We start from the raw sequence: 20242 nt of genomic DNA, 5'->3' as shown, positions 1-20242 counted from the left end.
ACAGAAGCCCCCTCAAGACTCTTGAATGCTCAGATAACTAAACATTTGTATTATTTCAATAACTTTATAACACGTATTAGCACTTTATTTGCACCTTTATAGTGCTACTTTATAAATAAGCCTTAAAGAGAATTATGATTACACTCTGACATTACAGTAATGGTCTAACAGTGTGAATGTCTGCTAAATGAAATGTTACGGGCATCCAGGTGGCGTAGCGGTCTATTCCGTTGCCTACCAACACAGGGATCGCCAGTTCGAATTCCCGTGTTACCTCCGGCTTGGTCGAGCATCCCTGCTGACATAATTGGCCATGTCTGCGTGTGGGAAGGTGGATGTGGGTATGTGTCCTGGTCGCTGCACTAGCGCCTCCTCTGGTCGGTTGGGGCGCCTGTTTGGGGGGGAGGGGGAACTGGGGGGAATAGCGCGATCCTCCCATGCGCTACATCCCCCCGGCGAAACTCCTTACTGTCAGGTGAAAAGAAGTGGCTGGCGACTCCACATGTATCGGAGGAAGAATGTGGTAGTCTGCAGCCCTCCCCGGATCGGCAGAAGAGGGTGGGGCGGCGACTGGGACGGCTAGGAGTGCAGGGTGATTGGTCAGGTACAATTGGGGAACAAAAGGGGGGGGGGATAAAATGTTGAAGTACTTACATACAGATTGTATTTTTCAAAATCCATCTATAGTAATTTCAAAATAAACTCCATAGCCAACTTGCGTTGGACTCGAGCTAGTCGTAGTCTCATATATGGACTTGCCTTTTTCCTTCGATCTTACTGTGCTGGGGCTCATCTTTTAATAAACCCTGGCCTGTATTATAAAGAGCGTGATTTAGTCAAAAGATAATATCTTTCCTCTGAAATGAAATGTCACCAAGTTCAAGTACATCTACAGCGGGCTTGTTTGATGTATCAATCAGAAGACACGTGCGTCCATAAACACACACAGATGCCCATGTGCACATAAACACAGATTCATATGCACATTCATGCATGCACAAACGCACACAGCTTTTAAATAGTCGTCTTGTGCCAGACACACACACACACACACACACACACACACACACACACACACACACACACACACACACACACACACACACACACACACACACACACACACACAAAGCAGGATTCCCACTGCTCTCTGAGCTCTCTCAGGTTCCCTGGGAGCATCCTGACATTATGGGAGACTTGCATACCAGGCAAAATGTCCTTCTATTGTGCAAGTGTGTGTATACTTTGTTATTGTGTATGTCTGTGTGTGTCTGTCTCACCTAATGTGTGGGTGTTTGCGCTTGTTTAAGCTGATGTCTTTCCTTGTGTGTGTGTGTGTGTGTGTGTGTGTGTGTGTGAGCACATGCACTCCTACGTCAATGGGTGTGTGAACCTTTTCGTCTGCCTGTGTGTATGTGTGTGTCTGTTTCTGTCTCCACATGCATGCATGTGTATGTCGTTTTCAAACATACTTGTGAATATCAATGCTTATATGATATGTGAATATAGTATAAATATAAATGACGTGTGCATGTGTGTGTTTTCCGTGTAACAGCTGCTCTGTGAACCGGTCTCAAACAGGCCTAATAAATACTGCTTGATGCCTTTCACATTGGGCGTGTTTGGTTTGGGGATTCCTCTGTCAAGGTGACTGTTACAGAATGGTTCAGCCAGTCAAGAAATATTTTCATGTCTTCCGAGCAAACTGCTGTCCTATCAGCTGGATGGATGCCAGCTCCTTAGCCTGCATCCAGCACAACGCAGTATGCCACCAGTAGTTTCATGAAAATAATTTTTTGGGAGGCCTATGTTTCACAAGATGTTGACTCAGTGTGTTTTTGTAGACTCGGAGTTTGAACTTGTTAACCCTTCACATATAAATTGATATAATAATAAACTCAGCTATCCTGTTTTCATGTATGAGTAAAATTATGTTATTAAAACATAAATTCCTTTTTATCTCTAGGCCAATGAAATGTATGTAATGTATTACAGCCACTGTACTGTGTGTGTGTGTCTTAATGTGTCTCTTTGCTGACAAATCAGCAAATATACTGAATGTTCATTTATGTATGTGTTTGTTTGTTTGTCTGTTATTAGATGATGGTAAGGTGTTAAAGGCGGTGACGATCAGCAAAGACAGTTTGGACACGGAGGAGATCATTCTAGAGGAGCTGACTGTTTTCCAGGTGACGTAATAATCTAGATATATACAGAAAAACATGGGAAAACGACAACAGCACCCCAAATTCAGTGCAAGGGGACAAAGAAGGCATACAAAAGATAGTAGACTATACAATATAGTACATGACAGTCTGCATGTGAACATCCATACCTTCGGTGAGTAGAGCTGGTCTTTCACATCTAACAGACTGTAACTGAACAAGTCTCTCTGACCAAAGGGAACAAACAAATAATTGGATGTAACGAGAAACTGAAGTTTCACTTTGCGAGGACACTGTTGATCACTGTTGGTTTGTAACACTAATTGTCAAAAATGGGAAACATCCTTGGTCGGGCGTCCCTACAGACACAATTGGCCGTGTCTGTGGGTGGGAAGCTGGATGTGGGTATGTGTACTGGTCACTGCACTAGCGCCTCCTCTGGTCGGTTGGGGCGCCTGTTCGGGGGGAAGGGGGAACTGGGGGGAATAGTGTGATCCGCCCACGCACTATGTCCCCCTGGTGAAACAACTCACTGTCAGGTGAAAAGAAGCGGCTGGTGACTCCTTCCCCGGATCGGCAGAGGGGTTGGAGCAGCGACCAGGATGGCTCAGAAGAGTGGGGTAATTGGACAAGTACAATTGGAAGGAAAAGGGGGGGGAAATCAAAAAAGAAAAAGAAAGAAAGAAAAATCATTTTGCATCCACTCGTCGCTGGTCCCCAGATGGTTAAATGTATACATTTTAAAGGGGGAAACCATGCTGTTCCACCCAGTACCTGTCAGAAATCTAGTCTCTCCGAGAGTAATGAACTTGGCCGTTTATGATGTTGAGATACGTAGTTTTATTCCTTCTAAAATGTTCCCTTAACATCTGGACTTTTAATGTCTGTACTTTTAGAGGTCTGGGAGAGCAACATAATACATAGAGACAGCTTCAACGACACGTTTTAGTTAAATACCCTCATCACGGTGTGTGAGTATATGGGCTGAAGGTCATTGGTATCTATTAGAATGAGTGTCACTCCTTTTCCCTCCCCAAAGCAATATTCAATATGATGGCCAACGCATTTGCACGTTGAATTCCTTAACACTCTCTTGCATTTCTTTATTTTTTTAACATGCCTGCTAACAATTCATTTACAGTTAGAAAAGAAATAAAAGGTTTTTCGAGACGGTACATCTGGTCTGAGTTACTGAGTTGGCGTCCATCTGTTGGCCTAGCAAGTCTGCACCTGTTTTTGTAACCTGATTGACATCGGCCCAGTTGTACGAATGTCAGATATGAAACTTCAGTGTTGTCATTCTACTCCCACTGCCTCGCATAACCTTTCAGGGCCCACTAAATAGCCAAAAACCACATCTACACAGTACGCTCATGGCTCAAAACACATAGAGTTTGAATAGGAGCGCTTGTTTTTGTGTCTCCCGGTGCCCATCTGTTTGCCCTGCGCCATGCAATGTCCTGTGTGAGGCACAGCCTGTCTTTTCCAATGGAACATATTTGATGGGAACAACACCACTAAGTGGAAAAACAGATAGCAGAGCACATATTTCCCAAGATCCTCTAAATAAGGTAATGGAGAAGATGAGAAAACAGGAGGGAGGGGAGAGAAACGTGTGTCGGGGGTGAGATGAGCTGAGAGGAGAGGAAGAGTCAGGAGGAGGAAGATGTTATGGGATGGAAGAGACGGAAGAGAGAAGGGAAGAGGAGAACGCTGACGAGGGATCGACGTAAAAGTATGGTGTAGGAGATGGAGGAAGGGATTATAGTATGTTGTAGGAGGGAAAGACAAGACATGAGAAGGACTGAAGAGAAGAAATAGAGGATGAGTAAGAGGAGGAATGAGAGGAGGAATGGGAGGGAAGAATCAAGGAAGAGAGAGAAGTGAGAGACAAAATAGAGGGGGGAAAGGATGAGAAAGATAAGTGGAGTAAAGAATGGAGGTAAAGAGTACAGCAGATGAAATGGGACAGGGGGAAATAAAACAAAGGAACAAAGGGATAGGATTGAAGGACAAAAACAGCTACTAACAAACAGGATATCAGATGCACTTGGTTTATTTGTATAGTGATTGTAACAGGAACTAGCCCATTTCCACAATCTCTCACACTAGCAAGGGTGCACCAGCTGGCCATGACCAACATATTTACTTGAATTCCAGTGATTTGCGTGTGCTGCACAAATATATTACAAATTAGGTTTGGCTCGGTATAGGTCAGAGGTGGTGGGCTGACCTCTGACTGGGTTTCAAAGAGGAGACATTTATATGGTTGGTTGGCTTTTGGCTGACACGGGACACATGATAGCTGGATAATTGCAGCCATAACCCCAGCCCTCTTTCTCTTACTCCGTCTCTTCTCTCTCTTGCTGGCTTATATTTCCACAGCTTCCTCAATGCATCTATCTATCCCTCTTCTCTCACTCGCTCTCTCTCTATCTGTATCTCTCTCACTCTCTCACTTTCTCTCTCATTCACTCTCTATCTATCTCCTCTCTCTCTCTCTCTCTCTCTCTCTCTCTCTCTCTCTCTCTCTCTCTCTCTCTCTCTCTCTCTCTCTCCACTGCCTCCATCTAAATGAACCCAGCCACTAGAGTGGTCAAGGGGCGTTGATTTTCTTTGTGCCTTGCTGAAATGAGTCATTGAGCAAGGAAAAAAGATGCTTTGGAGTAACATATTCTCCCGTAAAAAAGCCGACCTATCATATTTCCAATTTCCATTAGTAGTTGACCTTACCTCAAAGCCAACCACAAGGGTTAGACTTCAGGTTGAAGTGTTTGATTTTAAAACCTAACTTTTGCTAAGCCAAATTGAATCTTTTTGGTTACATGTCAGATAAACTGACACTCTTGGTGTGAATTCTGGGATACCACTACGTTCCAAAGGGTTTCTATCCTGTTCTGTTCTCTGCTTTACTCTGATATATTCTGTTGTCTTCAGTGATGCTCTCCAACCATGAGCCACGGAGAACTAAAAACCTACATACACGTGGCTCTCAAAGGCACATGGTTGCAGCCCACTTCTGTATTATGTACTTTAATGTTCATGTCGATTGTGGTTGATATTTTATGTTGTATGAAGGGAAATTTGCATGTCTGAAGTCAGTATGTTATTCTTATTTCACAGAGTCCCACTCCCATCCTGAATTTGAGGCTGTCAACCAAGAGGGTAGGTTCAGCTGTCTGTTTGGCCCAGAGAGTGTGTGTGTGTGTGTGTGTGTGTGTGTGTGTGTGTGTGTGTGTGTCTGTGTGTGTCTGTGTGTGTCTGTGTCTGTGTCTGTGCCTTTGCATGTACTTAAGTATACAGCCCACTGAAACTAAGGTCTTTGCTAATTTTAACAGCTGTATGTGCGCACCAGTCAAGCCAATTCAATTTTATTTGGATAGCCCGTTATCACAAATTACAGATTTGCCTCAGTGGGCTTAACAAACACAATATGGTATAGTTAAGGTAATGGCATACTCTCTCTCTCTATTTCCTTCTCCCTGTCTGTCCCGTACAGCAACAGCTGTATGTCTCCAGCGAGCTGGGTGTTGTTCAGCTGGGGCTCCAGCGGTGTGAGAGATATGGGGCCGACTGTGCTGAGTGCTGTCTTGCCAGGGACCCCTACTGCTCCTGGGATGGACAGACCTGCTCCAGATACTTCCCAAGCAGCAAGAGGTAGGAAAGTAGAGAAAACGAGATTTGTGTAGCGGGAGGAGAGAGAGAGAGAGCGGTGAGAAGGAGAATGGGAAGGAAGAGAGGAGGAACACATTGGTCTGTCCCGATGCACCATGGTACTATACAGTGACTATGAATCACCAGTCATTACTATTGCCCCTTACTTACTCAATCACCATTATTATCGGTGTCTAGTAGTGAGCCCTTTTCTTTTTCTTTTTTTTTTTTGAATGTTCCCCCTTTTTTCTCCCCAATTGTATCCAGCCAATTACCCCACTCCTCCGAGTCATCCCGGTCATTGCTCCACCCCCTCTACTGATCCAGGGAGGGCTGCAGACTACCACATGCCTCCTCTGATACATGAGGAGTCGCCAGCCGCTTCTTTTCACCTGACAATGAGGAGTTTCACCAGGGGGATGTAGCACGTGAGAGTGTCACGTGCTACATCCCCTAGGCGTCCTGACCGACCAGAGGAGGCACTCGTGCAGTGACCAGGACTCATACCCACAGCCAGCTTCCCACCCGCAGACATGGTCAATTGTGTCTGTTGGGACACCCAACCAAGCCGGAGGTAACAGTAGGTAACAGAATAGACCGCTACGCTACCCGGACGCCCTCGTATTGAGCCCTTTTCAACTTGCACTTGCCATTTTTATGCTATAATGGCATAATTTGCCTTTTTTACTTTTATTTCATAGATTTGTGGCAATATTAAAATATTTTTTTACTTTGATTTTCCTGTTGATCTAAGGCACACCGACACCAAACACTCTCGACTAGACAACATAATCAGTATAACGAGACAAGCTTAAAAAAATAAATATAATTAGACAAGATAATAAAGTATTCTGATTCTGAAGCACTCTGGGCTTCATGGTTGCTGTATAGCGCTATAAGACATTCAGATTTAACTTTCAAATGTGTCTGCTAATTGCTGACTCTCATAGTTGCTTCGCATAAAAGCATCCGTTAAATGAGTAAATGTAAATGACTACTTCTAGAAACGGTAGGGGGGAGATAGGGAGAACAAAGGCAGTGGAGGAGAGACGAACATAGAGATGGTAGGAGAAGAAAGATTAGTGAATGCAGCAAAGGACAAATGAAGAGGGAAGAAGAGCAGAAAGGATGCAGAAGAGAGGGTTAGAGAGAGGAGGAATGGGAAAGATGATAAAATAAACTTACAACCAAAACAGAAACAGGCAGACTTAACAAAAGCAGCATATAGAAATAAGAGGCGAGAAACATTAAGCCCTCATCCAGGGCTAACACACAACATCAAATATTTTTATGGTCTGTTTTTGCTGAGCGCTTCTTCGATAAAAGTAACAGTAGCTCTTTATTTTCAGTCCCTATATTAGGCAGTGGCCCAGTTACTACAGTGTACAGCAAGATTTAGAGCTGTTGAGCCATTGTATCTACAGGAACTATTATACAGTTTGCACACACACAAACCATGCAAACCTCCAAGTAAACACAAAAATGACTGCACGCTGTACACATTTACTTACACACGCATTCATGTACAAAATGCATCAGCACACATATAAACACACGTCATCTACAGTAACAAATGGTTCCTCCTGTAGTTATTATCTAACCTTTGTGTATGTGTGTGTGTTGTGTCAGGCGAGCGCGTAGACAGGATATCAAGTATGGAGACCCCTGGAGCCAGTGTCCAATCACGGATGACGGTAAGGAAAGGCTTTCCGCCGTCTGATACCGATGAACTTAAAGATGAACTATTCCTAGAGTTTATTTCTAAAGTGTTTTGCCCTCTTTTTCCTGTCAACCATTACATAATATAAAAACAAATGAACAACAAAGTCTGACTAAAGTCCGCTGTAAAGTAATACAATTTACCATCCACACAAGTCTTTCTGTTCTGTGATTGATCATAGAGGAATTTAAAGTTATATGCAGGGGGCCTTCATTGAACTTCCAGCTAGTGAGGACAAATTTAATTATTACAGGACAAATTACTGTTTTCAGGAGACATGAAAAATTATTATCTTTGGGTTCGCGAAGCGAACCCTAGTTATATGAACAACGACAAAAGGGCTGAGAGGGTTATTGCATTGTGACATCATCCACAATAGCTCGCTGGAAAAAAGAAAAACGATGGAGGTGCATTCCCCGTGCCAATCCCGGACAATATGACCCCCTGTGGTCATATGTCCTCCCACCGACCCCGTATTGGCACGCCCACCGGAAGCGCTATTCCTCTTTGTAAGTCGAACCATCTCCAACTAAATGAGCACCACACCTGTGGCCCGGGTAGGAGGAGAACGGCTCTATTCTCAGTCATTTTGTCGTTGTTCATATAACTAGGGTTCGCTTCGTGAACCCAAAGTTACATTTCACGTACTCCAAAATGGCTGAGAGGGTTATTGCATTGAACAACGACAGGATTCATGCCTCCGTTCCCTAGCCGTCCAATGAACCCTTCAAACCCCTGGTGGGAAGGGGTACGCGTTCTGATGAGAGCATCCTAAGAGGCCTGCTCCAGAACAGCGTCGGCAACCGACCGCACCTTAACGTGCCGGTAATAATGCCGTAAGAAAGTGGTCTCACCACTCCAAACCGCCGCCTGGCGGATGACCTCCCAGTCGATACCTGACAACACAGCTATCGACATAGCAGTCCCTCGGGTAGAATGCGCCTTCAGCTTAGGAGCTGTTTTACCCACTTTGGTATACGCCTCCGTAATACCATCCACCAGCCAGTGTGCTAGCCTCTGGGTGGAAAGGGCATAACCTGGTTTGCTCACTCTGTAGGTCAACAGCAGCCTGTCAGACCTAAGAATATCTGCTGTGCGCCGCATGTAAATGCGTAAAGCCCGTACAGGACACGAGAGGTGCAAGCGTTTCTCATCCCTAGTCACCGGTGACGGATGAAACGCGTGTATCACCACCGGGGCCCTACTCGTCAGGACAGACACAGTTTTGGGCACGAAGCTGGGGTCTGTAAAGAGCGTGACCATCAGATCACCAGAAAACACCATCCCCTTGATGGTGAGTGCAGTGAGCTCACAACCCCTCGCTGCGGTGGTAAGTGCCAAGAGCACAGCCAGCTTAGCCGAGACATAACGCATGTCTGCCGTAGACATGGGTTCAAAGGGATCTTTCTCTAGTGCGCGCAGAACACGGGAAGCATCCCAAGTTTCAGCTCTCGTAAGCTCCTTAGCTGAGAGCTTCTTAGCACCCAACAGGTACTGCGTCATGAGCGGGTGCGTGAAAACTGTGCTACCCTCGATCTTCCCCCGGAAGAATGTGAGAGCCGATACACAGACTTTGACCGAGGAGAAAGACCATAGTCTATCACTCCTACAGACCTCCACAAAAGTCAGTATAGGGCCAATCCCTACTGACAAAGGGTCCATGTCGCGTTCAGCGCAAAATTGGTCAAATCGATTCCAGTACCCCTGGTACCTGGAATACGTGGAGTCTTTACGCGCCGCTAAGATGACACGAATCACTTGTGCACTAAGTCCCATAGCTAAGAGCCTGGCTTTGTAAGCATCCACGCCGCTAATCGGGAGCCACCTATCCAGGGGCCCTCCCGTAGCAGCCCTCCTGCTTGCATGAGCGCGTCCGCCCACTCCAGGACGTCGAACCGCTCGCCTACTATCCAGGGCACTATTCGCGGAAACCACGGGGTGCTCGGTTCGTACGGGGCCACGAGAACTAACCGACCCCCTGTGCGCTCGAACTTGACCACCAGGTCAAGGAGGCACCTGCGCGGGGGGAATGCGTAAAGCATCTCCTCGGGCCATGGATCTAGTCCAAGCGCGTTGACCCCCAACGGCGCTAGGTCGGACGGGAGCATCGAGTACCAACGAGGGCACTTGTAATTGAGTTTCGATGCGAACAGATCCACTTGAGCTACCCCGAACCTCTCCCAGATCATAGCCACTATGGCTGGGTTGAGGCTCCAATTGTCCGCATGCGGGCCGCCTCTCGAGAGGATGTCCGCTGCTTCGTTGTCCTTCCCAGGAACATGAAGCGCCCTGATTGATAGCGCGTTGCTGTTGACCCAAATCCAAATTTGCATGGCCAACTCTCTGCAACGCTTTGACTTCATACCGCCTTGGCGGTTGATGTAGGCCTTGGCCGTCATGCTGTCTGTCATTATCAGTATGTGACGGCCTACGAGATCCTGAGCGAAATGCTGGATAGCCAGCCAAATCGTCTCCATCTCGCGCGCGTTGATGTGGACCTTCTCCCCAGACGGCCACACTCCTCGCGCTGTTTTGTAGCCAAGGATGGCCCCCCAACCCGAGAGGGACGCATCCGTATAAATTGTTACCTCGGGTCCCCTGGGGCCCATAGGGACCCCAGACATGTCCACGCAGGCTCTGTTCCAGTGGTCTACGTCCTGCGCTACCACGCGCGGGACCAGGATAAGATGGTTGTTGTACCGGCGTTCGTTGCCGTATTTCAAGAAGTGAACTGCGAACCACAATTGCAGTCTCCTCATGAACAACAGACCTAAAGGAACAACTTGGTGAGCCGATGCCAGAAGGCCCAGCAGCCTCCTGATCATCCGATAAGTGACATATGTCCCCGGGGACGAAATGTGCTAACGTGGTCCTGGTGGAATGCCATCTCTCTTGCGTAAGGGTTGCGCGCATGGATACCGTATCCAAACTCAGACCCAGATACGTTGCCTGGCACGAAGGCCATGGCGCGCTCTTCTTTATGTTGATAGTGAAACCCATGTACTCCATGAATTCCATCAACTCCTGAGTATGGAGTATTGCTTGTTCCGGCGACCGGGCCAACACCAACAGGTCATCTAGGAACCATGCCAAGCGCATACCTTTGCGCATCAACACTCCGAGCGCTGCTTTCACACACCTTGTGAATGTCAGAGGAGAGAGGCGATATCCGAACGGGAGGCATGTGTACTGGTAACACTGACCCCGGTAACAGAACCGAAGATACTTTCTGTGTCTTTCCGCAATCGGACAATGATAGAAAGCATCTTTTAGGTCGACCGAAGTTAGCCAATCGGACTGTGTCACCATTGACAGCAGAACCGGTGTGCGTAGCATTTTGAAACTGACCTTCTCTACATACTTGTTGAAGGGTTTCAAATCTAGGATTGGGCGCATGCCCCCATCCTTCTTCGGGACCAGAAAGTAACGGCTGTAAAACCTGTCTTCTCTTTCTAGGGGAGGAACCACCGTGATTGCCCCTTTCGAGAGTAACTCTGTGAGTTCGTTGTCTAGGATTTGTGCTTCGGCCACCGACCCCGGTTCCGTATGCACTATTCCCAAGTACGGGGGTACAATACCGTTCTCGAAAAGGATTTGGTGTCCGTGGGCTATCTGATCCAAAACAGAAGCCGACGGGACCAATTCCTTCCACCTGTGTAACATGCGTGACAGAGGTCTCGTTGCCTCCTGTACCTTGCTGTTCAGGTAGCGCGCGTAAGTTGCGCGTAAAGGGTCTGGGGAAGCCCCGCCCGCCATGCCCTGCATCCATGGGGGGGCTTCGTCCTTGTAAAGGAGACCCAGATGGGGGAATTGGCGTTTTGAACCTTTCCAAATTACCATTTGACCCATCAGAGAGACTAAACATTGTCGCATCATAGTCCCCTCCCAGGGGCTCATTTGCGCTCATGTCATTATTATCCAATATTTCCAGCAGGGATGTTATTACATTGTTATCATCATCTTTACCTAAAGATTCAGACAGACAATCAGACTTGCGTTTCAAACCTTTTAAAACGCAATCACCATCATCACCAACATAAAAACTTTTATTCACATTCACAACCTTTGGAATAGAACAAGTAGACTGTGCATCAGAAACCAAAATAAAAGGCGCAGTGTTTAGCCCTGCGCACGCTGTGTCCCCTGAACAAGCGTCTATATCGCCGGAGACGGCTCTGGAATCAGTCTGTTGGTGTGGGTCGTAACATCCTGCCGAAACACGTCACTTGGCAGGTCCCTTCTTGGAAGTGTCTGTGCTGTCCGGCTTGGCCGCCTTGGCCGCTGGATCTGTGGAAGACTGGGAGTTTGGACGTGAGCCCTGTCCACGCCCGCGCCCCACTTTACCACCTCTTTTTGGATAAGTCTCTCTCCATTTCTGCTTGCGCGCAGGCTTGTCCCCCTGCCCTGTGCCCACCGCGGGCTTAGGGGTAGGCGGGTTCTTCATCATCGGGAGAAGCTCCTTGTGCAAGGTTTCGCGCTCGGCCTGGGCGGCCTTGTATTTGCTGATAATGTCCGGGGTCGTTCCAAACAGGCCCTGGTTCCCTGCGCAGGAGTGGGCCATCCACTCCTTGCAGAATTCCTCTTTTACCCCGGCTGTCTCTAGCCAGAGACGTCTGCGCGAAAGGGTGGAGGCAGCTGCGCTAGAACCGCACTCTAGAGTGATGGAATACAGCAGCGATCCCAGGGAGTCAGCCATTTCCAAGATGTACTCACAACCTGCTTCACTGGCCACTACGTCACCGAACTCGGCCCCGTCGATACCTGCTGTAGCGATGGCGGCTTTGCTTTGCTCGACGTTTGATAGGCTGCAGAGCTTGCGCATGTACGCCGTTATCATCCCAGCCGTTGAGACGAGTCCAGCTGCGCGTGTACTGGCGTGCCATGCATCACACGCGTAACGATCCACCTGTTGGCCCCACTGCGAAGGGTGTTTGGGGGTATCGCGAGACCCCACCTGGTGTTAGGGTTGAACGATAAAACGTCCCTCTCTGGTTGCGGAATTTTCCAGTCTTTGTAGTTGAGGTTCCTAACCTCGACTGCTAAGACGTCAACCCCCTTCTGACTGAACTTTGAGGACGATTTAAGTAGCGGATCCGCCTCCGCCCGCTTAAACGCTCGTTCGATGTGAGGATAAGGTGGTAGAGTGGAGTCCCTGACCCTCTCTGCCATTCGTGGAAAATCGGCTACCACCGGATCTTGAGGATTGCCCGGCTCGGTAACGATGTCGGCAGACTTGACCGCTCGCGCAAACAGATCGCGGAAACTGGCGAGGAATGTTTCGGACCCACGTTGCATGGCGTCGCCATCTTTGTTTGGTTGAGACGAACTTGGCTGGTCGTCTTCCACGCCCTGATCGTCTACTTCCTCAGGCAGTGAATCCTCGGGTTCCGCACCCGCCGAATAACATGCCACGGATTCACCAGGGAGAGATAGGATCTCATTGATCCAGTCCTCTCTAACTATCCCGGATGGTGGGATAGCCTCTGGCTCCGGAGGGATGCTAATGGTAGCCGCCGTCCCGTGACTGTAGCTAGGAAGCATCGGAGGGATGTTGCTAGCCTCCGCCCCATGGCTATAGCTAGGTAGCACCATGCTAGCCGCCTCGTTAGCAGGTGCGAAGGGATCTGCAAGTCCCCATCTTTGACGGTACAGGGCAGCCCACCTTTGGCGCCCTGACCCTCTGATGGTTTTACAGAAATTGCAGTCGATCTCATTACGGTCTACATCCCTCAAGTAGCCCGTGTAGTGAACATGCGGGATATGGGAGACACAGTCCGGATGGGGGTCCCATTGGAGCGTCGCCGGTTTAACACACCCGCACCAAGCGTAGAATCCGGCCACATCGACCGGATTAACGAACATCTTGGCGATAAAAGGTAAGCTAACTATAAGTTAGTATCTAATATACCAGTATATCACTAGATTACTTGCGTATTTGCAGTTTTCCTCTTAGTCCCAGCGAGAGAGAAACAGCCATCGACCGATCTCATTTAGTTGGAGATGGAAAGAGGAATAGTGCTTCCGGTGGGCGTGCCAATACGGGGTCGGTGGGAGGACATATGACCACAGGGGGTCATATTGTCCGGGATTGGCACGGGGAATGCACCTCCATCGTTTTTCTTTTTTCCAGCGAGCTATTGTGGATGATGTCACAATGCAATAACCCTCTCAGCCATTTTGGAGTACGTGAAATGTAACTTAAATTTAACATTCAACACCTCTAAAATGCAGAGGTTACAGTCTGTTTTATCTATTCTCAAGTACTAGATGTACGATTCATTCAGTCCAAAAAAAACAAACATAATTTGTTTATATTATTTTTAATGCTGAGTTTTTAGCAACTTTGTGTGCCATCATATTGTAACAAAACTCTTGATTTGCTGTTGTATTCATACTGAATTGAAAGGAACATAAATCTGAAGTATCTTTTACTTACTTATATTGTTTACTATTACTCTTCTACTCTCTCTCTGTTACTCTTTTACGTATACTATATTTTACTATTACTTCATTGGCAGCAGTGGGGTGCACTCTAGAGGCTATACCTTGCCATTGCCCATCTCCCAGTCTGTCACCAGGATGTAAACAAACATCTGTACATAGGCATTTACATAAACAACATCTTAAGTCCTCTCCGGGTTTCCACCTGCTCCCTCCGTTTTTCTGGCTACTTTTCTTTCTGTATTTCTCCATCAAATAGGGTGAACTGTGCCAGCAGAAATGTAATGTGATCATTTTCTCTCCGTTTTTCTGGGGGTAAGATTCAGGCTCTGCAGAGGCCAAGGTGGTGTATGGTGTGGAGGGGAACTCCACCTTCCTGGAGTGCATCCCCAGGTCCACACAGGCCCAGCTCAAATGGACCGTGCAGCTCACAGAGACGCCGCTACAAACGCTCCATCAGACACATGAGAGCAGAGAGGTGAGTGGAGGATACTGCTGATTTCTATCCATGCATCAGTAAATTCAGTGGGCAACGTTTTGCAGAAAGACAGTACTAAATATTGGCTTTTTTTAGGAGTTTAAAAAAAATCCAAGAAAAATGTCACCTGAGCTGAGGAGTTATCATTCAGCCTTTGAAAAATGCCAAATATATGAATCTGGCTTGCTGCAACACTCATTCATTTAGTCACATGTTTGTCATCTGCACTGTTTTGGGGGTGGAGTGGGGTATTACCCCTGCAAAATGCTTGTGAGTGAATGCATCTAAAAATATTTGCTGTTGCAAGATGTTAAAGATTTTGCGTTTTTGTATTCATTATTATCCGCATTGGTATGAAAATGGCCAAAACATTTTTTCTGCACCCCCGCCATTGTTCTCTCTTAGCCTCACCCTCATATACTATGACTTGGTATTGCTCATATGGTTTAATTCAAGGTAAGCTTTCACAAAAATGCCATCAACAGAGATGCAAGAAAGACATGTTCTCTCACCTTTAGCCTGCTCAAACAAATGCATCTTTTGATTAAAGGTTTTGAGTGTTTCTGATGTGTCAGCTTGCGTTTCTGCATTGTTTGTTTGTTGGCTACAAACATGATTTAGATGAGCTATATGTAGCTCTGTTGAACCAGTACAAAACCATCTATTTTACGATGTCAATGTTAAGCATCCAATCAGGATATTATGTAAATGTTATCAAATATTAGCTACTCAATTTAAAATGTGCAGTACATAATAGATCTACTCCCAACAAACTTAAGATAATTACCCTTTATTGTTCTGTACACAACACAGGTTTGGTTTGCATGTATGACACTTTGTGACCTTGTTTTCCAACATTTTTGCCCTCTATTAGAGCTTTTTTCATATGTAAGAAGATAAAGCACCCTGTGTTAAGGAATTTGCAATGGCTTAAAAGTGGGATAAAATCAGTTCTGAATATTTAAATATCATCAACAGCAATGACAATGACCATTTTGAATCTGATTACAGCTGAATATTCCTCCTATCCAGAAAAAAACCCAAAACAAAAACATTATCCATGATATACAGACCAGTATGCTTTGGCCTGTTGTGGAAAGAAAACAAAAGATGATGTACTGTTAAACATCTCCTCCTCCTTTCCTTCCCTCCATCTCTTTTCCTCATTTCCTTGTCTTCCTGCTCAGCTTCCTCATAAGGGTGATGACCGCTTGCTGCACATGAAGCAAGGTTTGCTGGTTCAACGCTTAGAGCTTGGCGACATGGGTGTGTACACCTGCACCAGCTATGAACACTCCTATAGCCAGGTGCTGTCCCGATACAGGCTCAACATCATCTCTAACCACAACCTCAAACCGGCCAACCAACAGAACCTCCAACCAGCCCACAACCGACAGAACCACAGTCCGCTCCAGTTGGCCCCAGGGCCAGCTCTGAGCCCTGTGGCCCCAGGGAGGGTATCCCTTGGGGGGCTAGGGGGAGCCGGGCTACTTGGCCCTCATGCTCAACCTCTACCTGGACACAGGAGCTCCTGGCACCTTCAATACCCTCAGCTCCCTCTGAGGAGCTACAAGGACCTCCACATGGTTGGGGCCAATGTCCTGAGCGTGGACGAGTATTGTGAGCAGCTGTGGTACCGCGAAAAGCGTCGGCAGCAGAAACTACGCACCCTAAAGCTGAAACAAGAGAGCAGGAAAGCACGTGTGAGGAGGAACTACCCTGCTGACAGACCCCTCTAGTCACCCCAGGAGAGAAAACAGACAGTGTGGAGTTGACAGGATGGTCGGCAGAGGCTAGACTGAAAACATTATTTCATTCTTATTTCCCGTTTTGCTTTGTTTGTTTGAGCTAATAATATCAACTGACAGACTGGCAACAATATTTGCCAGAAAAAGACTGCTTTGTCCAGCACAATATTGACCCCATAGAATTCTCTGCATGACAAATCCATCAGCCACAGCTAGCTTAAAGCTTAAACTAATACTCAAAATGCTATTAATTCAAGTCCAAGTTAATGGATACCACACAAAAAAAACAACCCTACTGCTACTTTATGGGTCGCCACAGTGGATCATCCATTTTCATCTCTTCCTGTCCTCTGCATCTTCCTCTGTCACACCTACCACCTGCAGGTCCTCCCTCACCACATCCATAAACCTCCTCCATGGCCTTCCTCTTTTCCTCTTGCCTGGCAGCTCCACCGTCAGCATCCTTCTCCCAGTATACCCAGCACCTCTCCTCCACACATGTCCAAACCATCTCAATCTTACCTCTCTTGCTTTGTCTCTAAACTGTCCAACCTGAGCTGTCCTTCTAATATACTAATTCCTAATCCTGTCCTTCATCATCACTCCCAACGAAAATCTTAGCATCTTCAACTCTACGACATAGCTGGTCTCACTACCATCTTGTAAACCTTTCCATTAACTCTCGCTGGTACCCTTTTGTCGCCAATCATTTCTGACACTATTCTCTCGCTCTCATTTTCTTCATTCATCAGCCCTCAACGTCAGTGGCACCGGCAGCCGTAATCCTGTATGCACCGTGCGTACATTTTTTTTTATGGTTTTGTTCTTTTTTTTTTACATTCTATCTTGAAAATAAAGTTGTGACAACAGCAGATCCTGTTAACATCACTGGCTAATAGTGCACAGTGTGTACAGGATTACGGCTACCGGCACCACTGCTCAAAGTACTGCTTCCACCTTCTCAACATACTCTCCTCACTTATCAGCACATTTTCATCTGTCCTTCATCACCCGAACCTGCTGCACATCCTTTCCAGCTCAGTCCCTCTGTCTAACCAATCAGTACAGGTTCTTTTTCTCCTTCCTTAGTTTTCAACCTCTCATACAACTCACCATGTGCCTTTGCCTTTGCCCTCTCTCTTCACTTTATGCCACATCTCCTTTTACTCCTGTCTGCTTTCTTCATCTCTCTATCCACTTCCTCTTCGCCAACCCCTTCACCTGTACTTCCTCATTCTACCACCAAGTCTCCTTGTCTTCCTTGCTCTGCCCAGATGACACACCAAGTACCTTCCTAGCTGTCTCCCTCGCTTTCTGCAGTAGTTGCCCAGCCATCCACCAACTTGTCACTACCACCCAGTGCCTGTCTTGACTACACCTTGAACTCCACACAACAGTCTTCCTTCTTCAACTTCCAGCATTTGATCCTTTGCTCTGCCTTCATTCTTTTCCTCTTCTTGATCTCCAAAGTCATCCTACAGACCACTACCCGATGCTGCCTAGCTACATTCTCCCCTGTCACCACCTTGCAGTCTCCAATCTCTTTTAGATCGCGCCTCCTGCATAAGATATAGTCCACCTGTGTGCACCTTCTTCCACTTTTATACGTCACCCTGTGTTCCTCCCTTTCTTGAAATATGTATTCACCACAGCCATTTCCATCCTTTTTGCAAAATCCACCATTTGTCCTTCCACATTCCCCTCCTTGACACCATACCTACCCATCACTTCCGCATCACCTCTGCTCCCTTCACCAACGTGCCCACTGAAGTCCACTCCAATCACCATTCTCTCCTCCTTGGGTACACTCTCCACCACTTCATCCAACTCACTCCAGAATTCTTCTTTCTTTTCCATCTCACACCCAACTTGCAGGGCATATGCGCTGATAACATTCATCATCACACCTTTGATTTCCAGCTTCACACTCATCACTCTGTCCGACCCTCTCATCACCTCCAGCACACTCTTGGCATACCCCTCATTCAGAATTACCCCTACCCCATTTCTCCTCCCATCCACACCATAGTAGAAGGGTTTGAACCCACTTCCGATGCTCCTGGTCTTACTGCCCTTCCACCTGGTCTCTTGCACATGCAGTATATCTACCTTCCCTCTCTCCATCATATCAGCCAGCTCTCTCCCTTTACCAGTCATAGTGCTAACATTCAAAGTTCTGACTCTCACCTCAACGCTCCTACCCTTCCTCCTCTCTGGCTGACTCTGGACATGCCTTCCCCCTCTCCTTCTCATTCTCCCAACAGTTGCATCGTCTTCACCAGCTCCACCTGCCTGCCAACAGTACCGGTGGTGGTAATTGGTTACCTGGGCCTCGAACGATCTGGTATGGAAATCTGATTTATGATTCTTACATTTGATTTGTCAAGTTTATGCCGGATCGGATGCCCTTCCTGTTGCAAACCTCCCCTTTTATCCAGGCTTGGGACCAGCACTAAGAATGCAATGGCTTGTGCATCCTCAGTGGCTGGGTTGGATACCACAAAAAAAAACAAAAAAAGAAAGTATTGTTGGTGTCATGGTAATATTGTTGGTGGTTTGGCACTGTTTGGTATAATTAAAATAAGTTGAAGCACACCTTGTAATCAGAAGCAGAATTGCTTAATTTTAAAGTATGCTAGTTGGGAAAGAAACGTGACTTTGTTTGATCAGTGCTGACACGTTACAGGAGATATCACAGCTAAGCAGGGACATGCTTTGGTTATTTGTAACACATAACAGGACTTCACATATAGTGCAGATAAAACACACTGTGTCAATAAGGTAAACTAGAGGTCATTGAAATGGGATGCAGACTGGCTTTTGTTTTAGTATAGAGAAAAGTCAGTCTTGCTACAAATTTTTTACTGTTTTCAGATGGATAATACACCTTGTTCATATATTTAAGTTTCCTCGGTGAGATGTAATGCCCACCTGCCAGTGTAAGCTCTCTGCTCGTCTTACTAAACAGATTGTCTACTCTAGATTATGTGTAGCTTATGACTGTAATTCTGCTATGTTACTAAAAATTGGTATTCCCATCACTTGTATATTATAGAACTCTATTTTTGATAGTTTTTGCCTTTATACATTGAATACTAGTACATTTATCTTGTGTAAAGAAAAAAAACTTCCTCATTTCTTTTTTGTATGAACTTGTGTGTTTCCCTTTAAGAATTTACAGTAGCTTATTTAACTCCACAACTTTCTCATTTGCCATGAGATCAAAAAATGTGTAATTAACTTTAAGATTGTGTCATTTTTGAGTAGGCCACAAAATGTTAAATTACAAGTTAAATAAAAGAATAAAATTATGAGAGACTTGACAGTTATTTTGGGGGAAAAAACAAACAAATACACAACTCTAGCTTTATGCTAATTAATACTCCTTGCTCCAGATGAGATTTGAACTCACAACCTCAGCATTACCCTATTGGATACTGCGCACTGTCCGATTACCCCACTGGAGCCACCTGCAACAGGTGAGTTTGTAAACTCACCTGTTGCAGTTTGTAAACTCACCTGGAGAGACACCGACATTGAAAAGTGGCTGATGGTATGCCACTAGTAGATCAGCAGTCGTATGCCGCTTGTGTTCCACTGGCACATACTATTTCCTACAGGTAGTTGCCGCTTGAAAGGTGTCAGACTTTCACACCAGTACCGCCCCCTGATGCATATGCAAAACTCAACAGCAGTGGGCTAGTTTTACGTGTTATAATGGTAATATTGTGGATGAGTAAGATTCCTACAAACAATGGCCCCTATGCTAGCAAAGTGGTTTGGTCCAGAAGTTCACACTAAAGGGAGAGGGGAAAGGCGTGAAATGATGTAAGGTATTGATCATTTTTTTCCCCATTTCCGCTTTTCCATATAATGGTTACAGTACAAAGCCTACTTGTTCTATATTTATTGAAAAGTGGTTAATACAGTTAATATAATTTATGCTGCTTTAAATCTAATTTGTTAAGCATCTTAAATGTGACATTACCTGTTCCACATTGGTATGGGCACATACGTCGTTTCCTCTCAGTTCGGA

At 46.2% G+C, this 20242-nt stretch overlaps 1 protein-coding gene across 2 annotated transcripts in view; it reads left to right on the top strand.

Annotated features, from left to right (window-relative positions):
- si:dkey-49n23.1 (semaphorin-3D) overlaps positions 1 to 19517 on the top strand; it is a 141496-nt gene extending 121979 nt beyond the window's left edge. Inside the window, exons 13-18 of one of the 2 annotated variants that reach the window (XM_056273144.1) lie at positions 2101 to 2189; positions 5289 to 5330; positions 5665 to 5822; positions 7449 to 7513; positions 14307 to 14458; positions 15646 to 19517. In XM_056273144.1, the coding sequence (XP_056129119.1) occupies positions 2101 to 2189; positions 5289 to 5330; positions 5665 to 5822; positions 7449 to 7513; positions 14307 to 14458; positions 15646 to 16197 (1058 nt within the window). In that variant the 3' untranslated portion in view covers positions 16198 to 19517. Of the gene's footprint in view, positions 1 to 2100; positions 2190 to 5288; positions 5331 to 5664; positions 5823 to 7448; positions 7514 to 14300; positions 14459 to 15645 lie in introns of both variants that reach the window. The other variant, XM_056273143.1, reaches the window with a different exon arrangement.
- Positions 19518 to 20242: the final 725 nt, after the last annotated feature.

The sequence above is a fragment of the Lampris incognitus genome, chromosome 2 (assembly GCF_029633865.1).
Source record: "Lampris incognitus isolate fLamInc1 chromosome 2, fLamInc1.hap2, whole genome shotgun sequence".
In the NCBI taxonomy this organism is placed as follows: domain Eukaryota; kingdom Metazoa; phylum Chordata; class Actinopteri; order Lampriformes; family Lampridae; genus Lampris; species Lampris incognitus.
This window is presented reverse-complemented; position numbering and strand designations above follow the sequence as displayed.